General features: G+C 42.7%; 1 protein-coding gene and 1 long non-coding RNA gene across 2 annotated transcripts in view; one reads left to right on the forward strand and one right to left on the reverse strand.

Annotated features, from left to right (window-relative positions):
* Nucleotides 1–26,982, reverse strand: part of LOC144456632 (uncharacterized) — a 469,008-nt gene extending 442,026 nt beyond the window's left edge. The window contains exon 1 of the long non-coding RNA XR_013485638.1: nt 26,922–26,982. This is a non-coding gene — a long non-coding RNA (uncharacterized LOC144456632). The remainder of the gene's footprint in view (nt 1–26,921) is intronic.
* LOC110201744 (uncharacterized) overlaps nt 1–27,835 on the forward strand; it is a 67,395-nt gene that overhangs the window by 4,925 nt on the left and 34,635 nt on the right. The window contains 3 exon segments of the mRNA XM_078151915.1: nt 4,870–4,965; nt 22,556–23,962; nt 23,965–24,023. Of these exon segments, the coding sequence (XP_078008041.1) occupies nt 4,870–4,965; nt 22,556–23,962; nt 23,965–24,023 (1,562 nt within the window).

Raw genomic sequence — 27,835 nt, forward strand, 5'->3', positions numbered from 1 at the left:
TAATTGCCACAGTCCCCTGACATCATGGTCAGTTGTTGGCTCAACCATTTTAGAAAACAGTTGCCGGTGTGGTTTGTTCATTAGTGTGGGGATGGTTCTCCCACTCTGCTTTCATCCTTGCCAACAGCTCAGTACTATTCCATGACACTCATATACCATTCCTCTAATTTCCAGGACTTTGTCACCACACAGTGAGCTGCTATCAGTTTTTTCTCATTATAGGTCCTGTTCCTTTTTCTTGGGTTTCTTGGTGGTCTATGGTCGATATCAGAATTGCTGTGTCAAAGGTTGTCCATAGTTTAATGGACATTTGGGACATAATTCCCAATGGCTTTACAGAATGTTTGGACCAATTCTAGCTCCAGTGCGAATGCACTATTGGGCCCATTTTCCTATAGCCCCTCCAACAATTGTCATTTTCCTTTTGTGTAATTTATAGTCAGGTAAGTATGGAACCTTAAAATCACCTTTCTCTAATTCTGAGTGAACTAGAGCATTTTTCAGTATCTTTGTTGATGCTTAGATTTCTTCCTTGGAAAACTGTCCTTTGTCTATTGAGGATTGGGCCTTATACTTAGTAACTCCTATGAACTTTCACATGAGTTTCCTATATAGCTTGGTTGTCAGACCTTTAACAGAAATTGACTGCAATGAATTTTTCCTAGTTAATCATCTCCTGTCTAGCTGCTCTGGTTTTGGATGAGCAAAAGCTTTTGAACCTGATGTCATCAAATCGTCCAGTTTCTTTTCATCTCTTCTGGTCGTCTGTCATCTTTGTTTAGTCAGCACTTCTTCCCCGGAGGTCCTTTTCTTCTTGCTCTGCCCTTTTTGAAGTAGATGCCTGATGGCGGTGTTGCTTATGCTGGGATCTGGACAGCTTCCTGATGTTAGGAGCAAACCCAGCTCCTGCCATGCCCTGGTGTGCCCGTCTTCCCGTAGCCCCTCCAGTAGCCACTATTTTTCTCTTGCGTTGTCTTTGTCAGGCTGCTGAGTGGGAGATGGAACCTCGGAGTTGTTTGGATATGCATTTCTCTTATTACTGATTTAAAGCAGATTCCAAAGCTATACTGATGTTGTCATTCCCCCTCCCCCGCCCCTTGCCTCAAATGCCCTCCTTTTCTTTTATGTCCATTGAGATAAATGTTGTATTGCTGTTTTTTTCTTTATGGTTTTAAAAGGGCTTCATTCTCACTGTCTCCTCCTCCTCTTCCTCTCCCTTCCGGAAGCCCTCATTTGTAGCAAACAAACTTTAGTCAAACAAAACAGACACTCATACTGGCTGCAGCTCTCATCCCTTCCATTCCCTGGTGGCCCAGAGGTGTCACCCACACATTTTTTTAGAGTTCTCTTCTTTGGTCTCCATTTACACTCGAACCCTTTTTTCTCATGCCCCCTAAACCGAGTCTAGTTTTTATTGTGTTGTGGTTGAAAAAGGGCATGTTTGGCATTTGTTTTTCTTCATATGCTCAGTTTTTGTAATTCACCCACTGCTGAGAAACATGTGGACTCCTTTCAGTTTCGTTGGCTGGAGGTCCATCCAATCAGAACAGTAATAGTGGCCATTTTTCTATTGTGCTTTGAGATTTGCACAGTGCCGGATATGTATGCTGCCATTGAATTCTCACAACAACCCTGGGTAGTGTAGGTGCTTTTTCTATCCCTTTTTTACAGATGAGGAGACTGAGGCACAGAGGGAGATGAGATGACTTATCCCAGGGTCACACAGGATTTGAACTCAGGCCTCCCTCACTACAGGCTTAGTGCTCCATCCACTGTGCCACTTCTCACCCTCATGTCTAACTTTCTAAAAATCCTTTTAAGTGTTTAACTTCTTTCTTATTTATCTTTTTGATGGATTTGTCTGAAGCTCAAAGAAGTACATTGAAGTCCCCAAGAATTTTTGTTTTACTGTCTGCTCCCCATAGTTTGATTAGCTTTCCCATAAGTATACTGGGACTTCACAGATTCATGATAATGGACTGGCCTTAGAGCTGGGAAGACCTGGATATGAATTCTGCCTCTGATGCCTGTGAGTTCTGTGACTCCAGAACTCAGATTGTTTAGGCAGCTCAGAGACCAGTAGTTGCAGAAGAGGGGTATGGGCCTGGTCTCTATTGCAGCATTTGTTGTCTTCCTGATCAGTCACCTGAGACTTGATGTGCTGCTCTTTACCCCCTCCCCTCAACACGGCATGAATTCTTTGTTTTTAGCTTGTTTTTTGTCTTTCTCCATTTTCTGAGTGAGTCCCTTCCCTTCACATCCATGTTTGTGATTGTGAATTGTGTTTTTTCTCACATCACATTCCTTTCTATGCTCTTTGCCCTTCTCTTTATAAAGAAAAAGGAAGTAGGGAAAGAGATGGAATGGCACTCTTTCCCCTCTTCCCCCCCCCCCCGCCGGGGACAGAGGGCATTGGCTTATAACTCTTCTTACCTATTTCTGCATCACCCCTTGTGCTCCTGGGTGCTTAGCCTTCCTGTGGCCATTGAGAGGAGAGGATGCTTCATGTTCATGGCCAGCCTCTCCTTTTGGCACACCCTAATTATAGGAGAAATGCTAAGACCCTTCCTTTAAGACAAAGCCTGAAAGTAGGCATAGGCATTATGTTCCTCTTTTCTTTACTGCCTCGGTGACCCCTGGGTCTGCCCCATCTTTAGGAAACCCTCACTTGGTCTGTCTTCCCTGGGAGCTGTCATCCAGTGTCTCAGCTCCCTGGCTTGTAGAACTGCTGGAGGAGGCCATCTGCATCCCCTTTTTCTCCCCTCACTCCCTTATGAGCAGCCCACTGCAGTCCCAGCCTCATCCTGCCCTCTCCAAAGTCACCAGTGACCCCTGAGAGGCCTCTTGTCAGCCCTCATCCTCTTTGATCTCCTGTCCATCCCCTTCCTCTCCGTTAACCCTGTACCTGGGATTGTTCCCAAGGCTGTGTCTCAGGCCCTTCTCTGTGCTCCCTCCCTTCTCCCTGGGTTCTGGATCATTCCTAGCAGCCCCACCAGCTCCCTGTTGGGCATCTTGAATTGGATAGTCTGTAGACAGCTCAGATCTTGTCGTTTCTCCAAAACCTTCCATTCCCTGCTTCTGAATTTCCCTGTTATTGTCGAGGACGTCAGACTCTTCCTCTTCTCTGAGGGTCACAACCTAGGTGTCACCCCTTCTCCCTCCTCCCTCCCCTCGCCTCCCCTTTCACCTCCCCCTTCACCTCCCCTTCTCCTTCCTCCCTCCTCCCTCCTCCTTGTCCTCCCTCCCTTTCCTCCTTCCCCTCTCCTCCCCCTTCACTCTCCCCTTCCTTCTCATCCTCCTTCCCCTCTCCTCCTCCCCCTCATCCTCCCCCCTCCCCTCTCTGCACATTCTCCATCCTTGCCTTCTCTTCCTCCCTCCTTCCCTCTCCTCCCTCTCCTCTCTTCCCTCCTCCCTCCCCTTTCTTCTTCCCCCTTCTCCCCCTTCTCTTCCTTTCCTCCTTCCCCTTTCCCCTATCTTCCCATTCTTCCTCCTTGCCCTCTCTTCCTACCTCCTTCCCTCTCCTCCCTCCCCTCTCTCCCCTCCTCCCTCCCCTTTCTTCTTCCCCCTTCTCCCCCTTCTCTTCCTCTCCTCCCTCCCCCCTTCCTTCTCTTTCTCCCTCCTTCCCCTTTCCTCCCTCCCCTCTCTTCCCATTCTCCCTCCTTGCCCTCTCTTCCTCCGTCTTTCCCTCCTCCCCTCCATTCACAGAGTGTTCTTTTTGAAGCTCAGTGACTTGGTCTCTTTCCTTCCTTCCTCAGGTCCAACCTTCTGCAAGAGGCCTTTCCTAGCCTCCACACTGTTAGTCCTTTCCTCAGGGATTACCTGAACCCTCGCCTCCCCTTTCACCTCCCCCTTCACCTCCCCTTCTCCCTCCTCCCTCGTCCTTGTCCTCCCTCCCTCTCCTCCTTCCCCTCTCCTCCCCCTTCACCCTCCCCTTCCTTCTCATCCTCCTTCCCTCTCCTCTTCCCCCTCATCCTCCCCCTCCCCTCTCTTCACATTCTCCATCCTTGCCCTCTCTTCCTACCTCCTTCCCTCTCTTCCCTCCTCCCTCCTCTTTCTTCTTCTACCTTCTCCCCCTTCTCTTCCTCTCCTCCCTCCCTTTTCCCCTTCCTTCCCATTCTTCCTCCTTGCTCTCTCTGCCTACCTCCTTCCCCTCTTCTCCCTCCCCTTTCTTCTGCCTCCTTTCCCCCTTGTCTTCCTCTCCTCCCTCCCCCCTTCCCTCTCTTCACATTCTTCACGTGAACTCTGGCTGCATCTTGCATGTGCCCCCTTCTTCATGCATTGTCTCTCCTGTCGGAATGTGAGCTGCTTGAAGGCAGGGACCGTGATTTTGGTCTTCTCTGTCTAGTGCTCAGCTCAGTGCCTGTTCCTGGGTTGCTTTTCCCAGGATGAGGCCTGTTCCCTGCTGCCATGCTGCCTCAGCTTCATGAGGGTCTGCCTTAATCCCTGGCTTGGCCTCTCTCCCTTGTGTCCCACCATGGACACTGGCCTAGGCCCCAGGGGTGACCTCCTGGAAGTCCTTCTGTTTGGACCCCTGCTGCAGTCCAGAGAGATCAAAGGTCAGGGATCACATTGACTTGGCATTTCTTGGAGGGCCATGTAGCATTGGAATAGGGGCACCTTGATGGGCCCAAGGTCTCGCTGCCTTCCAGCTCCCGAGACTCCTGCCCAAACATATCTCCCATAAATGTTCATTCATTCTCTTCAGAAGCTCTGGACTGGGCAGGGGGAGCTCCCTGGTTTTCTTCTTTGGGTTCTTTTTCTTCTTTGCTGGGGAGTAGTTACGTGTGTGTGGGGTGGGGGGCTGGGCCTGGTTGGGACCTTACCTGAACCCTCCAGCTTTACCCCAGGACTCCCATTTCCTTTGGGCAGGGCTGGCTGTGTCCAAGCCTGAAGTGATTCACCAGCTGGAGCGAGGGGAGGCTCCTTGGAGGCCAGAAGAGAAAGGGCCACAGAGCAGCTGTCCAGGTGAGTGAGTGACTGAGCACCAGGCAGGTGAGTCCATGGGGACAGCATCTCCACCAGTCAGTCGGGGAAGCCCCTTTAGCATACTGGACAGGGATCTCCCCAGACCGGGGAGAACAGCCCAGGCTGTTCCTTCACTGTCACCTCAACAAGTCCAGCTTCCTGACATCTCTGAGGAGTGAGGAACCTAGGTGTGGTGTTGGGCCATCGAGCCCCACCTCCTCACTTTAGAGGCCCAGATGGGCTAGGGACTTGTCCAGGGTCACAGGATTCAGACTCAGCCCTCCTTTGTCAGAGCCCCGTGACGGCATATCTTCCTGTCAGATTAGCTGAGACAGTAATTGGTGGTTATGCTCACTGTTGGAGGTACTGTGGAATGGTCCAGCCATTCTGAAAAACCTCTGGAATTATGCAAGAAATCTCTCTTAGGTTCTTACATTCCCTTTGATCCCATGATCCCCCTCTTGGGTGTATTTGCCAAGGAGTTCTATGACAAAAATATGAGGACTTCAGAGAGAGATACTGAGAAAACCTACCCGGCAAACAGGGGTAAGCGGTAAATGAAAGCTAAACCCAGATTGAGGGCTGAGGAGCTCTGACAAATTATACGGGCCAGTCTTGTGCTGGAGGAAAGAGGAGTGGCGGTGCCGGCCTCTCGGCAGGTGCGTATTGCTGGCCGTGGGTGTCACCTGGGGCACACACTTTCTGAAGTGGTTGTGCGTTTAGTCTCTTGGATTGTGCTCAACTTTTTCCTTTTTATGAGAGGGTTTGTTGTGTGTGGGCGTATTTGGAAATGATTTTGATGGTCATCAAAAGGCGTAAGTCACTTTAATGAATGGACATACTCCTTTCAATAACAAGATACATCCAGACACATAAGAATAAAATAGATGGTTTTGGCAGGATTAGAATAGAATCTGTATTAAAATGTATAAGAGAAACGATTAGGCATCTAGATCTTGTTTTTGAAAACATGTCTAACACAGTCCAAGAACCACCATCGTTTCGCTTCCCAGTTTTAACAGTTGAAATAGAATTAGAAAAGTAGACTAGCTTCCACTGTGGAAAACACTAAGAACAACAGCTAGAAAATAAAATGTTAGTTGACAAATCCCGTATAGGTCTTAAAACAGGAAATGTGAATGGTCTGAGTTCTCCCATTGAGAGCACAAGTTACAGACAATCACGAAACAAAGCCCATCTATCATGTTACCTGCTGGGAGAAACATCTGCTATCAAAGGATATGTAAATACATATGTGCACATATACATATACATGTGTATGTACGTGTGTGTGTTGTGTGTGTGTGTATATAAGTATACACACACATATGTGAATGTAGATTTAAATTAAGAGGTTGCTCTAAAGCAGAGGTGTTAAACACGTGGCCTGCGGGTCACATGCCACCCATAAGACTGCTAAGTGCAGCCTGAACTGGGAAATATTTAACAAAATAAAAATTCAGTAAAACATAAGTCATAGTACCTTTAAAAATTAAATCAATAAGCAGCCTTCAAGGATCTTGACCTATGGTTTAGTGGTCCCTATTTCTACTTGAGTTTGATACCACTGGTCCAAAGTACATCATACTGCTTTAAGTTGTAATATTATAGGAGTAGTAATATTGGTATTGAAATGTGGAATTCAAACTAGAAAATGTTGACTAAGACTGTTCCAAAATAGCCAAAGGGAAATGAATAGCAAATAAATTAACAGTTCTCAAGTTATATGTATTCAAAAGTTTGACAGATAAATTCAAAGAAACATCGATGATACATGTACATATATATTTACACACACATTTGGACTTTTGCACTCTGCTATCATTTTATAACGATTTGTATTAACAACAAAGAACTCCCAGATCTGACTATTCGATTAGACTTGGTTTGTGTATGTAAAAAAACAAGGCAGATAATGGAATGCTTCTAAGAACCAAACGCTATTTCAAAGAGAGGTCCTTTAACAAAATTTGGTAAGGGAGAAATGAGACAAATTATTTTCAGACTATAATGAAATCAGCATGAAATTATGTGAATAAAAGTTCAAAAACTAGATAGGAACTGAAAATGGTTTATTAAATGTTTAGGGTTAAATAAAGAATTGAAAACAACAGAATATTTAAAAGAGAATGACAGTAATGGCACATGTAGAAATTTATGCACGTAGCTAAAACAATCCTTAAATTGATATCTCCGAGTGCCTATTTATTAATTGTAAAAGTTTTTTGTTGATAATTTTTGTTGTTACATCACCCAAGTTTCCCCCTCATCCCTTTCTTTTCCCCTACCTCCACTCAGAGAGCTATTCCATATAACAAAACATATATTTTTTTAACAGAAAAAAAGATGAGTGCCAATTTAAAAGAGAAAGACCTGTTAGCTTGCTTAACATTGGAAATGAAGAGGCCAGGATACTTGAAGGTAAAATTTTCATAGGTAAAATATTTTGATAAAAAATATCTTAAAAATGCCCTAATCTTAACCAAAACATTTAATGGAGACAACAACTTAGGTGATCAATGTTGCGGCCAACATACAAAATTAACTTTCCCAAATTACCTGTGTTCATTTTGCAATAATAATCAGAGAAATGTCCTTTGCAAGTAGATACATGACCAAGATATAAAAGCTGTCATCGCCAATAAAGTAGAGGAGTCAGGAAGGAGTAACCTCTCAGGTCTGTGGAGAGGGAAGGAGTTGGTTTGTGGCCTGACAAGTGGTAAAACGTGGTCAGAGAAGATAACATGGACAAGTTTGATTATATAAAATGTAAAAATTTTCATACAAACAAATCTAATGTGATTAAAATTAGAAGGGAAACTCACAACAGAAAAAAAGGTCATCATAAATTATATATTTGTGTGTTATCAAACATAGATCAGAATTTGATTGGAATTTATAAAACCAAGAGCCGTTCTCTAATTGATAAATGGTCAAAGGCTATGATGAGGTATACTTAATCACTAATAATCAGAAAAATGGAAATTTAAGCAACCTTGAGGTTCTGCTTCACATCAGTCAGATTGGCAAAGATGACAGAAGAGTAAAATGGTGAGTGTTGGAGGAGCCATGGGGAAACATGCACCCCGGCGTGGTTGGTGGAGTTGTGAATTGGTCTAACCCTTCTGGAAAGGAATTGGGAACAATGCCCCCTAAATGACTAAACACTGAACCAGTGATTCTAAGATTAGATTGTGAGCTCCTTGAGGGCAGGGACTATCATTCCCCCTTTTTTTGTGTCCCCTGTGCATAGCAGAGTGCCTAGCACACAGTAAGTGCTTAATAAATGTTTATTTGACTGACTTAACTACTAGACCTATACTAAAAGAGGTCAAAGAAAGAGGAAAAGGACTCATGTGTGTGAACATATTTGTAGCAGCTCTTTAGTGGTAGCTGAAAATGGGAAGCTATTGGGAAAAGGCCAAATGTTGAATAAATGGAGTGGAATAGTCTAAGAAATGACACAACGGACAGTTTCAGGAGAAAGAGAGTTCCCTCTCTGAACAGTTGGAGAGGGAATTGAGCAGAACTAGGACAATTTATACATTGACAACAGCACTGTAGAGAAGAACAACTTTGAAAAGAGTCAGAACTCTGAGCAGTGCAGTTAATAAGCCATGAGTCCTGGGACTGAAGACGAACTGGCGTTTCCTTGTTCTGTTGAGATGTCAGCTAGTGCCACTAACCTTCTTTGACACCCTAGTTGTCATCCCTGCTCTGTATCCATCAATAAGCTCAATTAGGCTCTAATCTGTGTTTCTTAAAACAGACTGACAGCCTGAGGTGCCTTCATGTATCATATCCTGAGTCCCCGTCCACATGGGGAAGAAACGGGCTGAACCAGCCATAAATTCCTGTCATCATTCTAAGCAGAAAGAAGATTAGAATCTGAGCTTTGCAAGGACACTGAGGGGCAGGCCAGTGAGCCCCTCCCCCTCAATGCAGACATTCTTTCCCTGTTCTCCACAAGTGATGGTCATCTAGCTCTGCTTGCATATTTCCAGATCCTGTGAGCTGACTCCATGGTAGGGCAGCAGTGAGGTGTGGCAAGAAGACCAGGAGGATGGAGGTTAGGAGACTTCCCAGGATTGTGCTGTGCCTCTGCTACTGAGTTGTGTGACCTTGAGCAAATCACTGAATCGTTCTGAGCCTCAGGTTTCTCTTTTAATGTACTAGCTGTCGTCCGTTCCTCCCAAAGCTGTGGTGTGGACCAGTGGGAAAGTTTTTCCTAAACTCTGCATAATCTGACAAACATAAGAAAGACCCCATTTTTTTCCTATTCTTTAAAGTTTTTCAATAATTATTTCAGGAAGAGACACAAAAGAGGACTGCTAAGTGTTCAGCAGGTGGGTACAGGTGATGTTTCCATTTTCTTTATTTCTTTCAGATGGGGAGGTGAGGCCTGAAACCAAGGAGTCACCCCCAGAGCTGGGCATTTCTGTGGAACAGTCATCAGGCCAGGACAGACTCAGGAGGCATGGTCTCTGTGTCTCCAGCTGGAAGAAGCCTGGGCACGTGGTGCCAGATTAGGGAGGCAGCAGAGCACTGAGGAGAGAAATCCTCAGCAAGTAGTGAGGGGCCCTGAATGGCACAGTTATGGCCAGAGCTCCAGGCCAGAACCAAAACTTTTCTCACAGCAGAGAGTGTCTATGGAAAAAAGTCTCCACAAATGTGATACGGAATGTAGTAGAGTCTGCTCAAAGGAGATATTTTCTAAGTATAATGAATGTGGGGATTCCTTCAATTCTAAATCAGATTGTGTTGACTATCATAGACTGTATAATAGACAGCAACCTCATGAGCATAATGAATATGGGAAGGCCATCAAACTAAGCCCATCCATTAATTTAAGTCAAGCAATTGACATTGAAAAGAAAACCTCTAAATATGATGAATTTGAGAAGACTTTTCCCTTGAATATACAGTTGATTGGACACCAGAGAGTTCACACTGGAGAGAAACTTTATGAACATAATGAATGTGGGAAATCTTTAGCTCATAGTTCATCCTATCCAAAAATTCATGCTGGAGAGAAACCTTATGAATGTAAAGAATGTGGGAAGGCTTTTGGTCACAGGACACAGTTTACTGTACATCAGAGAGTTCATACTGGAGAGAAACCTTATGAATGTAAAGAATGTGGGAAGGCTTTTGGCTACAAAACCAAGCTTACGTTACACCAGAGAATTCATACTGGAGAGAGACCTTATGAATGTAATGAATGTGGGAAGGCTTTCTGTGTGAGAACAGATCTTACTCAGCATCAGAGAATTCATACCGGAGAGAAGCCTTATAAATGTAATCAATGTGGAAAGGCCTTCCGCATGAGCAAAGAGCGCACACGACACCAAAGAATTCATACTGGAGAAAAACCTTATGAATGTAATGAATGTGGGAAGGCCTTCAGTGGGAGAGGACAACTTACTCGACATCAGACAATTCATACTGGTGAGAAACCTTATGAATGTAATGAATGTGGGAAGGCCTTTGGTGGGAGAGGACATCTTATTCAACACCACACGACTCATACTGGTGAGAAACCTTATGAGTGCAATGAATGTGGGAGGGCATTCAGCCGGAGAGGACATCTTACTCGACATCAGAGGATTCATACTGGAGAGAAACCTTATGAATGTACTGAATGTGGGAGGGCTTTCAGTCGTAAAGGACATCTTATTGGGCATCATAGAATTCATACTGGAGAGAAACCTTATGAATGTAATGACTGTGGGAAGGCTTTCCGCCTAAAAGATCACCTTATTCAGCATCAGAGAAGTCATACTGGAGAGGAGCCTTATCAATGCAAAGAATGTAGGAAGACTTTTTCTGTGAGTACAGATCTTATTCGTCATCAGAGAATTCATACAGGAGAGAAACCTTATGAATGTAAGGAATGTGGGAAGACCTTTTATATGAACAGAGATCTTAACCGACACCAGAGAATTCACATTGGAGGGAAACCTTATGAATGTAAAGACTGTGGGAAAGCCTTCCGCCTGAGACATCACCTTATTCAACATCAGAGAATTCATACGGGAGAGAAACCTTATAAATGTAATGAATGTGGGAAAGCCTTTGGCCACAGTACACATCTTACTATACATCAGAGAAGTCATACTGGAGAAAAACCTTATGTATGTAATCAGTGTGGGAAGGCGTTTGGCCACAGGACACAGCTTACTATACATCAGCGAATTCATACTGGAGAGAAACCCTATGAATGTAAACAATGTGGAAAGGCCTTCCGCCTCAGCAAAGAGTGTACAAGACACCAGAGAATTCATATTGGAGAGAAATTTTATGAATGTAATCAAGTTGGGAAGGCCTTCAGTGGGAGAAGACAGCCTACTGAACATGTTCATATTGGAGAGAAAACTTATGAATGTAATCAGTATGAAAAGGTCTTTAGCTGAAGAGGACAGTATGAATGAAAAAATCCATACTGAAGAGAAATCTTAGGAATGTAATGAATGTTGGGGGATGGGGGTGGGGGTCTTTCAGCCAGAGAGTTTAACTTTAACATCAGAGGAGACATACTGGAGGGAAGTGTTAAATGAATGTTACAAATTTCAGAAGACTTTTTGTTGAAACAGAATGTACCTGACACCATAGAATCCATATTGGAGGAAAACCTATTAGATGCAATTAATGTGAGGAAGACTTTCTTTTTAAATTCATCTTTTTAAAAAATTGTTTTTGTGTGTCTGAGGCAATTGGGGTTACGTGACTTGCCCAGGGTCACACAGCTAGTAAGTGTTATGTGTCTTTTTTAAATACATCTTATCCAACATCAAAGAATTCATGGGGTAGAGACCTAATGACTGCAGAGAGTGTGAGGGGAAAGTCTTCTATGTGAAGATAAATCTTATCAGACATCAGAATATTCCTGTGGGAGAGAAACTTTATGAGTGAATGTGGGAAGGTCTTCCACCAGAGGGATCACTGTCAACATGAGAAGATTCATACCAGAATTATGCTTTATTAATCTAATGAATTGACAAGGTCTCTGGCTTCAGAAGACAGGTTACTGAACATCAGAGAATTTATATACAGAGAAACCTTTTAAAAATATATGTAGGAGAGTTGCCATCTGAGCACACAATTTATTCCACATCAGAGAATTCTTATTAGAAAGGAACTATATCAGGGGAAGCTAGGTGGCACAGTGGATAGAGTACCAGCCCTGAAGTCAGGAGGACCTGAGTTCAAATGCGGCCTCAGACCGAACACTTGACACTTACTAGCTGTGTGACTCTGGGCAAGTCACTTAACCCCAGTTGCCTAAAAAAACAAAAACAAAAACAAGAAAGGAACTACATCAATGTAATGACTTTGGGAAGGCTTTCCACCTCAAAGATCACCTTATTCCGCAGAAGAGAATTCCTTCTGGAGAAGAACTTAATGAAAAATCTAGGTAGAAAGCCTTCCATCTGAGCACAGGGTTTACTTGCCATTAGAGAATTTGTATTGGAAGAAACCTTATGAATGTGATGACTGTGGGAAGACTTACATGGAGGCTGTTCAACCTATACTTGAGAATTCATCCTGGAGAGAAAACTTACAAAATTATGTTTATAGCTGAGAGAAACCACTGTGAAAAGGCCACGTGCTTGACTGGACAGCTCACCCAATGGCACAAATGCCACAGTAGACAGAAGGACAAGGATAACAGAAGATCTTTTACCAAATACAGAACTTTGTTGGCCTCAAGTATTAACTGTAATGACTTTGAGAAGACTTTCTGCTTGAATGAATGCGTCATTCCACACAAGGCAATTCATTCTTGATAAAAATTTTATAAATATCAAATGTTCTGGAGATGTTCCTTTAGCCCAGGAATTCTTCACTTTTTCTTATGTCATGGATCTCTTGTGTTGACATGGGTACCTGTTGGCTTATGGACTCCTCAGAATAATGTTGCTGAATGAATAACATAAAATCCATAGGGTTACTAGGGAAATAAATTATATTGAAATATTATGAAAAAAAAATTTTAGAAGCTCTTTGGCCCCAGGTTTAGAACTTCTGCTGTAGAAGGCAGGACTAGACTGGGAAGATTGTTTTGTCAGTTTCAACGGTTCCATTTTTTTATTTCTCTGCAGCAGTGCCTACAAGTCTTTAGAATTCCTCATATTCATGATTTCTCATGCCATGGAATAATATTCCATTACATTTTAGTGCTACTGTTTGGCCATTCCTCCAGTCAATTTACACTGATCCAGTTTCCACTATTTTACCACTACAGAAGTGCTGTTTATTTTCATGTATTTGATTAGGAAGAGATGATACCCTGTGTGCTAGGTTGTATAATTCTGGGCCCAGTTCATCCATTTGCGTACTTGCAGCGTCTTTCTAAGGTGTGTGTGTGTCTGTGTGTCTGTATATAACCATACATATATAAATGCACACATGTGCACATACACTGATGGTCAAGCTGTATAGGCTAGCCACCTAACTTAGCATTTAGACAAAAGGTGTTCTTCATCCACATGGTTTTTCACTATGAATGCTTAGACTACACTCTTGAGTGGTTATAGATCTTATCTAAGTGTCTCTGCAGGGTTGAGGGGCTAGATGCAGCTAGCACTTTCCAGGAATCTCTTCACCTTGGACTCTTGGTGCTGGATGTTCTTCATGACAGTAATAAAAATAAGTGCCTTTTGGGAGGATTTGTCTCCCTCTTTTGTGTATCACCTGATAGTAACTCTAGAGGGTCATCAAACATGGTTTCATGGCATTTTTCACAATTTTGATGTGGTAATGGGAGATGTGGTTGGAAGAGAATCTTTAAGTCAGCATTTTGCTTAGAAGCAGAGCTTCAAAGAATTGGGAGATGTTTTCAAATTACTTTCCTTTGGTCAGACCACATCTTAAGTATGATGAGAGAAAATGGTATGGGAAAGAGCTTTGAAAGACCTAAAGACTAATCAGTGAAATGACCAATCAACTTCAGAAGACTGGTAATGAAGCATTATTCCTACCTTTTGGCAGAAAAGGGATGTGCAGGATGAGGTGTATGTTGTCTGGTGTCAGGCAGAGCCAACATGTGAAGTTGTTTTGCTGTAATTATGTTTTACAAGGGAGGATTTTTATTTTTTGTGTGGTGTGACATTGTATGTTTCAGTTAACACACTTTAAAAACAATCTATTCATATTAGAGATTTACAGTTTCACATGCAATCTGTGTTCTTTGTATACTGGAATGTTCATATATGTTGTTAAAGTCACAATAAAAATGGAAATGAAAGAATGATACAGTAGTATGTAGGAGGAGCCAACCTGTGGATTTAGTGATCTTGATTTATAGAATAATCATCTAAGAAAGGAGAAGTTTCTGCTGAGGAAACCATTTATTTCAATGAGGGTCTAGAAGTGGTATTATATAAAGATGTGGGGAGGAGATAGATTCATGGTTGTAGCTCCAAGTAAGTGTGGCTCAATTTATTTTACACATGTACATGTGTGTGTGTGTGTGTGTGTGTGTGTGTGTGTGTGTGTGTGTGTATTTTTTCACCTTTGGGGAGGAGGGACCTTGAAGGTGGTGTTTAAGGAGCCAGATGGGAAGAGGCCTAATGTCTGCCATTCCTTCCTAGCTATAGGTTTAGGGCTATGGAGGGATGAGTTTGGCTGATTCCCCCGTCAGCAATATCAGGCACTCCACGGATTGGCTTGATTTTATCTGTCAGTTTGAGTGGCTTGGCTGATTCTGAGTAGCTTGGTGGTGAGAAGCCTTTTTTCTGGGTATTTCATGATTATGGAGAGCTGAGGAAAATCTTAAGAATCATGGTGTTTCCAGAAGAGCCTGTTGTTCAGTCATTTCCAGTTGTGTCTGATTCTTTGTGACCCCATTTGGGCTTTCCTGGCAAAGATACTGGATGCATTTGCCATCTCCTTCTCCAGCTCATTTGACGGAGGAGGAAACTGAGGCCCTCAGGGCAAAGTGACTTGGCCAGGGTCACACAGCTAGTAAGTGTCTGAGGCCAGATTTGGATTCAGGAAGATGATTCTTTCTCCATGACCAGCGCTCTCCACTGCACCACTTAGCTGAACAGAGGAGCATTGTGTAAAAAAAAAAACCAAACCAAACACAGACACATACGACAAAAACACCTGAATACCACATTTCAAGAAGTCATAAGAGAAAATTCAGTGGAATCATTACAGTCAGTCAGAGAAAATGTGCAGGTGGTTAATAGAGGGAAGACCCAGCTTTAGCACTTCCCAGCAGGGTTGCCCTCTCTCTTCTTGGTACTTGGGTTCCCAGAAGTCCTGAGAGGCTGCTGACCAGTAAGCCTTTGTCTTATTTGGCCAGGTCCTCAGCCCATGATGGCACTTGATGTTTTGTGTTTATTCATCCTCAGCTCTCATCATTTGCCTGCTCCCAATGACCCAAACACATTATCCAGGTCTCAAGTTATGTTGTATTTCTTTTCTACCTGTGAGTAATGGCACATCCCCAGTAGCCATTCTCCTTCCTTTTTATGTCTCTCTCTTCTCTTCCTCTCTGTACTTGTCTCTCAGTGTGTATAGGAACTTTGGCTGGAAATAACACATTACCTCTGTATCTCCAAACCCCCATTGGAATGCTCACTTTTGTATATATTTTACTAAGATTATGTTGCTAGATATCCCTGCTGTACATTGTCTCTTCCTTCTCCCCTTCCCAGCTCCTGTCTCCCTTAGAGCCTCTTCTTTCTCCCTTTCACCCCTCTGCAGTCTTTCTTCTGACTTTATTTTTTGGGTCTGAATCTGGTGTCTCCAAAGTTGCCAGGGCTCTCTTAATTGCTGAATGTGATGGTCTTTTCTCAGACTTCATCCTTGATTTCTCTGCAGCCTCTGACACTCATTGTTTCCTTCCTCACCTGGTTTTTGTGACACTGTTATCTCCTGGTTCTCCTTCCTGTCTGACCATTCCTTCTCAGTAGTCTTTGTGGTTTCTTGTCATACCCACGAGTATCAGTCAGTAAACATTTATTAAGCACTTATGTTCCAGGCACTTCACTGGCTGCTGGAGCTACAAAGAAGGGCAAAAGACTCGAGCTCGAAGTCTGATGGAGATGACATGTGGACAAACAAGCTGTAGAAAAGACAAATTGGAGATAATCATAGAAAAGGCACCAGAATTAAGGAGAATAGGAAAGAAGGGGGGATTTTAGCTGGGACTTGAAGGAAAGCAGGAGGGAATGTCAGTGAAAATGCCCAGTCAGGAGACAGGAGTTTGTTGTTAAAGAAACGAGGAGGCTAGATTGAAGAGCATACGGGAGAATATAAAGTGCAGGAAGTCCAGAAGGTAGGAAGGACAGTTGATGAAGAGCTTTAAACACCAAATAAGAGTACTTTCTATGATTCTAGGAGTGATAGGGAGCCACTGGATGTTATTGAGTGGGGGTGTATGTGACATGATCAGACCTGTGCTTTAGGAAAATCACTTTGGTGGCTGGAGAATGGATTGGAGTGAGGAGAGATAGGCAGACAGACCCACCTGAAAGAGGAGAGAAGGGGGTATGTTGGAGAGATAGGACTCGGCAACAGAATGGCTATGGGGATGCCATAGGAGTCTAGAATGACATCAAGGCTATGAGCTTGGGGCTTGGGAGGATAGAGGTGACCTTGTGTGTGTGTGGTGGGGGAGGGCTTAGAGTGAAAGATATTAAGTTCAGTTTGGGACATACTGAGTTTGAGATATCTAAGGAACATCCAGTACAAGAGGTCCAGTAAGTGTTTGGAGATGAGAGGTTAAGGCTGAATAAACATATTTCAAAATCATCAGCATAGAAATGATAAATTTATGAGAACTGATGACATCATCAAGCAAAATAGTATAGAGGGAGAAGACAGCCCAGGACAAAGACCTGTGGACCGTTCACAATTAGTAGCCATGACTTGGATGAAGGTCCAGTAAAGAAGACTGAGAAGGAGCTGTCAGGAGGAGACTCTGGAAAGAGTTGGATCACAGACAACAGAGAAAAGGAGTATAAAGGAGAAGAGAATAACATCCTAAAAATCAGTTTTTAGATCATTTCAAGTCATGTCATTTTTCCAAGGGGATGCATGAACCATACATATCAACAGTCTTCCCTAATTATTTTGGTCTTCCTTTATTTCTGTCAAAGCTGTTAAAAGGTCAAGAAGGATGAGGACTGAGTAAAGGACATTAGATTTGGGAATAAAGATAATTGCTAGTAACTTTGGAGGTAGCGGTTTTGATTGATGAAATTGGAAGCTTAAACTGTAGAGAACTGAGAAGAGAGTGAGGGGAAAGGAAATAGAAGCATCTACTGTAGACAGCATTCCCAAATTTAGCCACAAAAGGGAGGAGAGATATGGGATGATAGTGGGGATAGATTGTGGGAGGGTTTTTGAGAATGAGGGAGATAATGGGTCTGTTTGTAGGTAGTAGGGAAAGAGCCAGTAGGCAGGAAGAGAGTGGGGATGATAGAGGAGGCATTCTGTTGGAGGAGATGGGATGGAATGGGAACACTTGTGTGTGTAGAGGGGTTTATCTTAACAAGGAGAAGGATTGCCTCTTTGAGTGAGATGGCTTAAGGAGAGAGTGGCAAAAGGCATCTGGGTGATGTGAGATGTGCAGGAGGAGAGGCTCATGGTAAACGACTTCATTATTTTCACTAGAATAGGCAAGATTCTCATTTGAGGGGCTATGGGACAGCAGGAGCCAAGGGAGGTTTGAGGAAAGATGTAAAGGTTTAGAAGTGTAATGGTGAGTAGGAGAGTGAGTTAATTAGGGAAGTGTAAAGCACATTGCCCCTCTTTAGTGATGGCTCAGTTGAAGTTATGAAACACAAAAGTGAAGTGGACCCCGTCAACATGGTTTTGTGATTTTCTCAAGGTTCTGTCCTGGTCCATCTTCTCTTTTCTTTCTATACTCTCTCACTTGGGGGAATTTCATTGGTTGTCATGGTTTACATCATTATCTTCATCATCTCTTCAGATGACTCAGGTTTAAGTGTTTATCCCTGTCTCCCTTCTGTGCTCCAGGCCTACATCTCAGACTGCCTGATGCAGAATTAGAGCTTTAAACTGGTCATTGATTGATAACTCGAGATAGGGGAATGCTTAGGGTCCCTTAATCCCAAGGTTTTTTATTATTTTCCTTGAATTCCTCATCTAGTTATTCCTGTGACTTCTATCATTGATTTTCAGGTTCTGGCAGGCATCTCTGTGTTGATTTGATTGGTCTGTGACACTCAGTTTTTAGATCAAGTCATGTCATTTTTTCAAGGGGATGCATGAACCACACATGCCAACAGTCTTCCCCAATTATTTTGCTCTTTATTTCTGTAAGCCCTGTTTGGTAATTGGAGTTCTTCCAGTCTCCAGTGAGAGAAATGAGGAAATACGGTGAATTCAGAAGGCCCTGGCGGGCTTGTCCATGTGATCCTCACAGCCTGGTGGTCTGTCTGGGCACTCAATGCTACTTTGAAAATGTATGTTGGACTTTTGCCAGAAATCGGAGTCAACCTCCTTGGCCTGGAATTTTCAGATTGGCCTTCTTCCCATTCTTGAAGATCCCCTTCCCTCTTATGCCATCTCTGTCATGTCTCCGCCATCTCTGCCAGTGACTTAGCATGCCCAATGTCCAGATCTCTCAAGTTTCACGTGGACTTGGAAATGGGGATTCAGAAATAAGAGCCGGGGACTCTCTCCTATCATCTCATTCACATCAGCTATTATCTCCTTCCACTGAAGCGTTCTCCCTCCTGCAAAAGTAATACAACTCTAGAAACACAAACAATTGGAGAAATTCTTCCTTATTTGACGAGAATCCTGGAGAAAATGGTCAGTATCCTGACTGAGAAGAGAGACAGACCAGCATCTTACTGTAGCAAATTTCAAATGAATCTCTTACCTAAGTAATATTTTTTGGGGAAAAAGAATTATCAGGGGCAACTAAGTGGCGCAGTGGATAGACCACTGGCCCTGGAGTCAGGAGGACCTGAGTTCAAATCTGGCCTCAGATGCATGATACTCACTGTGTGACCCTGGGAAAGTCACTAAATCCCGATTGCCTTGCCAAAAAAAAAAAAAGCTAGAAAAAAAGAATTGTCATTGGATGGAATGATGCCCCTTTCACACCTATAGTTAGGGAAAGAATTCATAACCAAATAAAAAAGTAAGAAACATTTAATCCCATGAAATTTTAAAACTTTTAAGCCAAGAAAAAACAATGTAAAGAAACTGGTGGGAAAAAAAATCTTCATGTTAAATCTGTTAGCAGTCTAATGTTTAAGCTATGTATTTCTGAAGTAACTTGGGGGATATTTAGTACTATAACTCAACATAGATGTTCCTAAAAGTCACTGTGCTTTGCAAATCACAGTAAAAACTACAGGGTTTATGGGGGTTATGGGGACAACACTCAAAACTTTGTCACTGACAAAAAATACAAACAATAACGGTAACATAGCTTTATATGAGTGAAATGATTGAAAAATACGTATAATACAATACTGCTGGTATTTGAGGTCTCAGGCTGCTGCTCAGCCTGCACCCTGGGTCCCACAGGATCCATGCTGATGAAGTCAAAGAGGATGGTCTCAGTGGGCCATAACTTCAGAGTGAAAGGGAGGGGCCTTGGCCATGGCAGCATGTAGGAGGGGGTGGAGTTTGTGGGTACAGATCAGCACTCCTACTGCACCAGAAGATATGGACTATGACATCTACCTGGAAAAAGACCTGAAGTTTGCATGTGGAAGTGGGCCTCAGAAGTTTGCAGGTTTTGTGAGCTACTATAAAATGCTATTTTCTGCATTTTCACTGTATCTGGACAAAATCTTGCATAAGTAAATGTGAAATTTGAGTAAAAGTCAGGATATTCACTAGTATGTTGGAACAAATTTGAACTTTCCAAAGTTAAAGCAGAATTGACTATACTTATCGGTTTCTGAACCTTTTAATTAAGCACCTATGATGTGCCAGGCAAAGTTCTGGGTGCTGGGGATGTGAAAACTGCAATAATCCCTGCTCTCAAGGGCTTCTGTATTGGAGGAAATGTGCACATAGCTAAGGAGGTGCATACTAACTAGATCTAGGATACATACAAAATACGCGGAAGGTCATTAAATATAAGATTGAGAAAGGAAAACATGAGCAGAAACCTAGTCATATTACAATAAGGCTTGATTTGGTCATTATCCCAGTCTCCATCCTTGCTCTGTATCCATCAGATCTCAATGAGGCTTTAATTTGTGTCTCTTAAATTAACTGATAATCTGTGTTGCCTTCAAATATCATATCCTGAGTCCCCATCCACATGGGAAAGAAACAGGCTGAATCAGCCATTAATTCCTATCATTGTAAGCAAAAAGAAGACCTAGAATCTGAACTTTGCAAGGACACTGAATGCAGGCATCTTTTCCGTATTCTCCCTAAGTGATGGTCACCCAGGCTCTGCATATTTCTAGGTCTTGTGAGCTGACTTCATGGTGGGGCAGCAGTGAGGTGTGGCAAGAAGACCAGGAGGGTGGAGGTTAGGAGACTTCCCAGGATTTCATTCTACTTCTGGAATTTTGCTATTATATTTCTTGGCGTTGTCAATTTGGGATCTCTTTCAGATGGTGATCGGTGGATTCTTTCTATGGTTATTTTCCCTTCTGGTTCTAGGACTTCTGGGCAGTTTTCCTTTATGATTTCCTGAAAGATACCGTCCAGGCTCTTTTTTTCATCATGATTTTCAGGTAGTCCAATAATTTTTAAATTGTCTCTCCTGAGTCGATTTTCCAGGTTGGTTGTTTTACTGATGAGGTATTTTACATTTTCATCGATTTTTTCATTTTTTTGTTTCTGTTTGTCTGAGTCTTGCTCTCTCATAGAGACATTAGTTTCCACTTGTCCAATTCTAGTTTTTAACAGATTGTTTTCTTCTGTTAGTTTTTGTACTTCCTTCTTCAACTGGCCAATTGTGTTTTTTAGGGACTTGTTTTCTTCAGTGTACTCTTCTGTTAGTTTTTGTCTTTCCTCCTTCAATTGGCTAATTGTGTTTTTTAGAGACTTGTTTTCTTCAGTGTATTTTTTTCCAACTGGCCAGTTGTATTTTTGAAGGACTCTTTTACCTCTCTCATTTGACTATTAAAATCCTTCTTGAGCTCTTCTAAGAAGGCTTTTTGGGCTTCAGACCAGTTCATATTCCCTTTTGTTGTTGCAGATGTGGGTTTGTTGACAGTGTTGTCCTCTTCCGAATTTCTGTCTTGATCTTCACTCTTCTCATAATACGAATCTATGGTACGTTTCTTTTTACTCACGGTGTTTCTTTATTCCCTGGCCTTTAAAGAGATTGAGCTCTCCTGCTGGGGCACAGAGGGTACTGACCCAAGCTTCTTGTGTTGGGAGCCTAGGTTTTGGTCACTGGCTTTGCGTTCTGGGGCCTCTTATGCTGGGAATTGGAGGCTGTAGGTTTCTGGCAGCTTACCTCATGTTGGGCTGGAATCAGCAAGGCTGGAACTTTCAGGCAATTCTAGGTTGCCTGCTTTTCCTTTCTTTTAGCTTTCTTCCGCTCCTTTTAGATGGCTGCTGCAGGATGTTTATCTGCCTGGGGCCCCCTGCAGTGTTGTCTCCCTCGTTTCTGCTAATGCACCAGGAGATTCCTTTGCGGTGGATTGCCGAGACTCCTGGTGGTTTTCTGAGCTGGTTTCCACCGGTTCCTCCCACCCTCACTGAGGCACTTGGAGGTCCAGGTGTTGGTGTTTGCCTGCTCTACCACCTGGGCTTCAGGATCTCTTCACAATTGGGGGCTTCAGGGCTCCTACAGCTCACCTGGTGTTGGGCTGGAATCAGCAAGGTCGGGGCTTTAGGAAGCCTTTAGGTTGTTTTCTTCACCTCCTTTCAGATGAATGCCACAGGGTACTAATCTGCCTGGGGCCCCTTGTTTTTGCTGAGGCACTGGGAGACCCGTTTGCTGGGCTGCTGCACTGCTGCTCCTTGTCTTCTAGTTCAGGTGTTCCAGGGTTTTTTTTCTGGGTTTTCAGAGGTTGATAAGGGAGAGTGAGAGCAACTACCTTTTCACTCCGCCATCTTGGCTCCCAGAAGCGGAACGATTTCATTTTACTTCTACTACTAATTAGTTGTGTGACCTTGAGCAAATCACTGAATTGTTCTGAGCCAGAGGATAGGGTTAGACACTTTAGTAACTGTTTTCTTTACCTCCCAAGAACTGATGTGAGGATCAGTGGAAGCATTCAAAACCTATGAGTGATAATACCAGCTAAGTATCATTAATTCTATCCTTTAAATTGTGGCAATAATTGTGGTTTGGAATGCTGTAATCTATTAATGCCTACTATTTGCCAGGCGCTATGAAATGATTTCCAAATATCTCATTTGATCCTCACAGCAATCTTGAGAGGCAGGTGCTATTATGATCCCTGTTTTACATAGGAGGAAATTGAGGAAGGCAGCAATTACATGACTTGCCCAGGGTCATCTAACTAGTAAGCATCTGGGGCTGGATTCGAGCTGAGGTCTTCCTGATTGCAAATCTGATGCCTAGTTTCCTCTTCTGTCAAAAAGAGATATGAAATAGGATTGTGTTCAGCAGATGGATACAGACAATATTTCCATTTTCTTTATCTTTCAGATGTGGAATCCAGACCTGAAACCAAGGACTTCCCTCCAGAGATGGTTATTTTTATGGAGCCTTCATCCCAGCATAGACTCAAGCAGAGCAGTGAAGAGAAGAATTCTCAAGAAGTAAAAATGACCCAGGTGAAAACTCCTGCTAAAGTGAGAGGCTGTGACTGTGGCCAAAGCATCAGGCTAGAACTAATGCTTTTCTCAAAACAGAGGATCTCTATAGCAGAGAGTCTTCACGAATGTGATGCACATGGAAGGAAATTCATTGTGTCTTCAGACCCAAGTAAATGTCAAAGAATATCCTCAAAGGAGATAGTTTCCCATGATAATGAGTGTGGAGAATCCTTTATTTCTAACCCAGATTTTATTGAATATCATAGACTATGTGCTGGAAAGCAGCCTAATGACTATAATGACTTCGAGAGAGCTGTCAGCCTCAGCCAATTCATTCATTCTTTTGAGACAAATGAGGTTGAAGAGAAAACCATTAACTGTAATGAATTGGGGGAAATTTCTACCCAGGATATTCAGTTCATGGAGTGTCAGAGAATTCACACTGGATTGCAGTCTTATGAATATAGTGAATGTGTGATGCCTCTCAATCACAGCTTCTCTTTTGCTTCCCATCAAAGGAGTTATACTGATAAGAAACCTTTAGTATGCAATGCATGTGGAAATGTCTTCCTCTGGAGTGCCCAGCTTACTCAGCACCAGAGAATTCATGCTGGAGAGAAGCCTTATGAATGCCATGAATGTGAGAAGGCCTTCTGCCTGAGAGAATCACTTACAAGGCATCAGAGGATTCATACTGGAGAGAAACCCTATGGATGTAATGAATGTGGGAAGGCCTTTCGCCGTAGAGGGCAGCTTACTAGACACCAGAGAATTCACACTGGAGAGAAACCTCATGAATGTAATGAGTGTGGGAAGGCCTTCTACCAGAAAGACCAGTTTACTCAACATCAGAGAATTCATACTGGAGAGAAACCTTATGGATGCAAAGAATGCGGAAAGGTCTTCCGAGTGAGAACACAGCTTACTCAACATCTGCGTATTCATACTGGAGAAAAGCCTCACAAATGTAATGAATGTGGGAAGGCCTTCAGGCAGAGGGGCCATCTTACTGTACATCACAGGATTCATACTGGAGAGAAACCTTATGATTGTAATGAATGTGGAAAGTCCTTCCGACTGAGTACAGAGCTCACTCGACATCAGAGAATTCATACTGGAGAGAAACCTTATGGATGTAATGAGTGTGGGAAGGCCTTCCGACTGAGCACAGAGCTTACTCGACATCAGAGGGTTCATACTGGAGAGAAGCCTTATGGATGTAATCGATGCGGGAAGGTCTTCCGCCAGAGCACACACCTTACTCAACATCAGCGTATTCATACTGGAGTGAAGTCTCATAATGTAATTTATGCAGGAAAGCCCATCTTCTGAGCACACAGCTTACCAAACATTGGAGAGTTCCATAGAGAAATTTTTGAGTGTAATATGGAAAGGCTGATGATTGTGGGAGCACTATATTACACCTCTGCTCCCACCCCCATGCAGGTTAGGCTTGTTTTCCTTTAAAAATGGACATTTCTCATGTCTTGGCTGGCTCAGGGGACTAAGGACTTTTGATTACTGATGTCACTTCCTCAGCCTCTGAGTACAAAGCAGTCATGAAGACCTAGAAGGGGGGAGTGTGTCTTTTTAAAAATGTTTATTTTTTAATGCTCATTTTAAAAAATTTAGAGTTCCAATTCTCTTCCTCCAGTCCCTTCTTCACCCATTGAGAAGGCAAGCAATATGATACCCATTATACATGTGAAATCATGCAAAACATTTCCACATTAGGCATGTTGCAAAAAAAAAAAGAAAGAAAAAGAAAGGATAAAAAATCTACTTCAATCTGCACTCAGAGTTTATCTGTTTTCTGAAGGCAGATAGTACTTTCCTTCATGAGTCCTTTGGAATTCTTGAGGATAATTGTCTTGATCAGAGTAGCTGTCTTTCACAGTTGATCAATGTTACAATGTTGCTGTTACTGTGTATGATGTTCCCCTGGTCCTGCTCACTTCACTTTGCTTTATCAGTTTATATAAGTCTTAGGTTTTTCTGAAACCATCTTCTATCATTTCTTATAGCACAACAGTATTCTGACACTATTATGACATTTAAAATGTTCGAGAGACATACTTTCTGGGTAATTATTTTATTAATCATGCTAGCATATTATTAATATAAAGGATGGTCATTTGACCATCTCTCTTAATCCAAAGATGACTCATGGTAGTGGGCTCACAGTTTATATGCCCTTGTGAGAGTGGATGTTCCTGAGGGTGATAATCAACTCTGATTGGTTAACAGTGAGAGAGAGTGAAAATAATAAAGAGAGGACCTGTCCTAATGAGGGGATTGGGGATGTGACTTTGATCATCACATTTCGTTCCAAATCACCCTCAGCCTAGGGAAATCTAGACTAAGGATCTATATCCCCCCACCTGGGTAGCAATGCATAGATTGAGGAGAATGTCAATCCTATCTGTTATCAATCAGTTCTGTCCTTCTGAGGCTGAGCCATGAAATGAGAACTTAAGAAAAAGGGAGGAAACTGCATCTCCCCAAATAGTCAGTTATTAACAATTGTTTTTCCTCATAAACCGCATTTTGTTCAGCTATGCCCCAGTTGATGGGCATCTTCTCAACTTCCAATCTTTGGCATTACAAAACACTGTTATAAATGTTTTGTACATAGGGGCCCTTTTCCTTTGATCTCTTTAGGGTACAGACTTAGTAATGTTTGGTGGTTGTTCTTTGTTCTAGAAGAGGACCAAAATGACGTCACTATGCTAGAGTCAAGTTATAGTGCATCTGACTGGCTGATCAGACCAGTGCAAGCTCAGAGTACCACAGATTGGGCACAAATAATCCATATGAACATTTGGAAGTGGATTGTCTAAATTTGTTCATCTTGCATTTCTTTTGAGCTACTTCAATTCTGTTTTGCTCATAAAATAGCACCTACTGTGATGGGGGCAAGCCATGCTGGGTGGTCCTGTGCCACACAATTGATTCCAAAGATCTTCAGAGAGATCTTGAGAGTGTCCTTGTATCGCTTCTTCTGACCACCATGTGAGTGCTTGCCCTGTGTGAGTTCTCCATAAGATAGTCTTTTTGACAAGCATACATTTGGCATTCAGACAGCGTAGCCAGCCCATCAGAGTTGCACTCTGCCGTAGAATGCTTGGCAGTTTATTTTGATAAAGGGTCTCAGTGTCTGTTATCTTCTCCTGCCAGGTGATCTTCAGAATCTTCATAAGACAATTCAGATGGAAGTGATTCAGTTTCCTGGCATGGCCCTGGGAGACTGTCCAGGTTTTACTGGCGTACAACAACGTCAGCAATAGCTCAGTGGCTCTGTAGTCCTTCAGTCTGGTAGTCTAATACTTCTTCTCTCCCATACTTTCCTTTGGAGCCTCCCAAACACTGAGCTAGCTCTGGCAATGTGTGAGTATATGCATCAACTTCATCAGTTTGTACATCCCTGGAAAGTACACTGCCAAGGTAAGCAGATTTATCCATAGCATTCTAAATTCCATCTGCTGTAACCGTTGGTTTCTTGTCGGGCTGCTGTGGTGCTGGCTGATGGAGCACGTGTGTGTTCATGGTGTTTTCAGCCACGTCAGACACCTTCAGTGAGGAGGAGCATGGCATCAAGGTCAGTTACCGTGCTGATAGTAAATTCTTCAATTGGAAAAGGCTACAAGCCAGGACCAAAGTGGAGGGAGTGTTGGTGCATGATTTTTTGTTTGCAGATGATTGTGCATTCAGTGCAGCCTCTGAAGCTGAGATGTAAGGAAGTATGGATCGATTCTCTGCTGCTTGTGCTAATTTTGGTCAAGTAATAATATTGCTGGGTCAAGGGGTATACACAGTTTGATAGCCCTTAGTGCATAGTTCCAAATTGTTCTCCAGAATGATTGGATCAGTTCATAACTCCACCAACAGTGCATTAGTGTCCCAATTTTCCCACATCCCTTCCAGCATTTATGATTTTCCTTTTCTGTCATGTTAGCCAGTCTGACAGGTGTGTGGTGGTACCGAAATTGTTTTAACATACATTTCTCTAATTATTAGTGATTTGAGGGGATATCTTTTGAGGGCTTAGCTGGTGGACCATGATGGGCAAAGGAGCTTCACTCAGTTGAATCAACTTGAGATGTCCACAATGTTGATCCTTATTGAATATCCTTCTTTCGTTATGGCTAAGTAAATCTTTTCTTTTCTTTTTTTTTTTAATATAAATTTGTTTATTTTTAGCTTTCAACATTCACTTCCACAAGTTTTTGAGTTCCAAATTTTACCCTATCTCCCACCTCCCCCCACCCCAAGATGGCATGCATTCTGAATATCCCTTCCCCTAGTCTGTCCTCTCTTCTACCTCTCTCCCCTTCTCTTATCCCCTTCCCCTTCTATTTTCCTGTAGGGCAGGATAGACTTCTGTACCCCATTTCCTGTATTTCTTATTTCCCAGTAGCATGTGAAAACATTTTTCTTTAAAACACATGTTTTTAAAACTTTACGTTTCAAATTTTCTGTCTTCCTCCCTCCCTACCCACCCTCATTGAAAAGGCAAGCAACTCAATATAGGTTGTACATGTGCAGTTATGCAAAACACGTCCATAGTTGACATGTGAAAAACTAACTCTATTTCCCTTAATCTTATCCTGCCCTCCCATTTATTCTATTCTTTCTTTTGACCCTGTCCCTCCTCAGAAGTATTTACTTCTGATTACCCCTTTCCCAATCTGCCCTCCTCTCTATCATCCCGCTGCTCTCTTGTCCCCTTCTCCCCCTATTTTCCTGTAGGGTAAGACAGATTTCCATACCCAATTGAATGTGTATGTTATTCCCTCCTTAAGCCAAATCCTATGAGATTAAGATTCACTCATTCCCTCTCACCTTCCCCTTTCCCCTCCACTGTAAGAGACTTTTCTGTTTTTTTTTGTGAGATAATTTACCCCATTCTACCTCTCCCTTTCTTCTTCTTACCCTCTCTCATCCCTTAATTTTATTCTCCAGATATGACTCCTTAATCTTCAACTCACCCTGTGCCCTCTATCTATCTATCTACATATACATACATATAATTTTTTTCCTCCAACTACCCTAATACTGACAAAGGTCTCATGAGTTATAAATATCATCTTTCCATGCAGGAATGTAAACAGTTCAATCTTAATAAGTCTCTTATGATTTCTCTTTCCTGTTTACCTCTTCATGTTCCACT

The sequence above is a fragment of the Phascolarctos cinereus genome, unplaced genomic scaffold, assembly GCF_003287225.1.
Source record: "Phascolarctos cinereus isolate Bilbo 61053 unplaced genomic scaffold, phaCin_HiC Scaffold_4;HRSCAF=312, whole genome shotgun sequence".
Taxonomy (NCBI): domain Eukaryota; kingdom Metazoa; phylum Chordata; class Mammalia; order Diprotodontia; family Phascolarctidae; genus Phascolarctos; species Phascolarctos cinereus.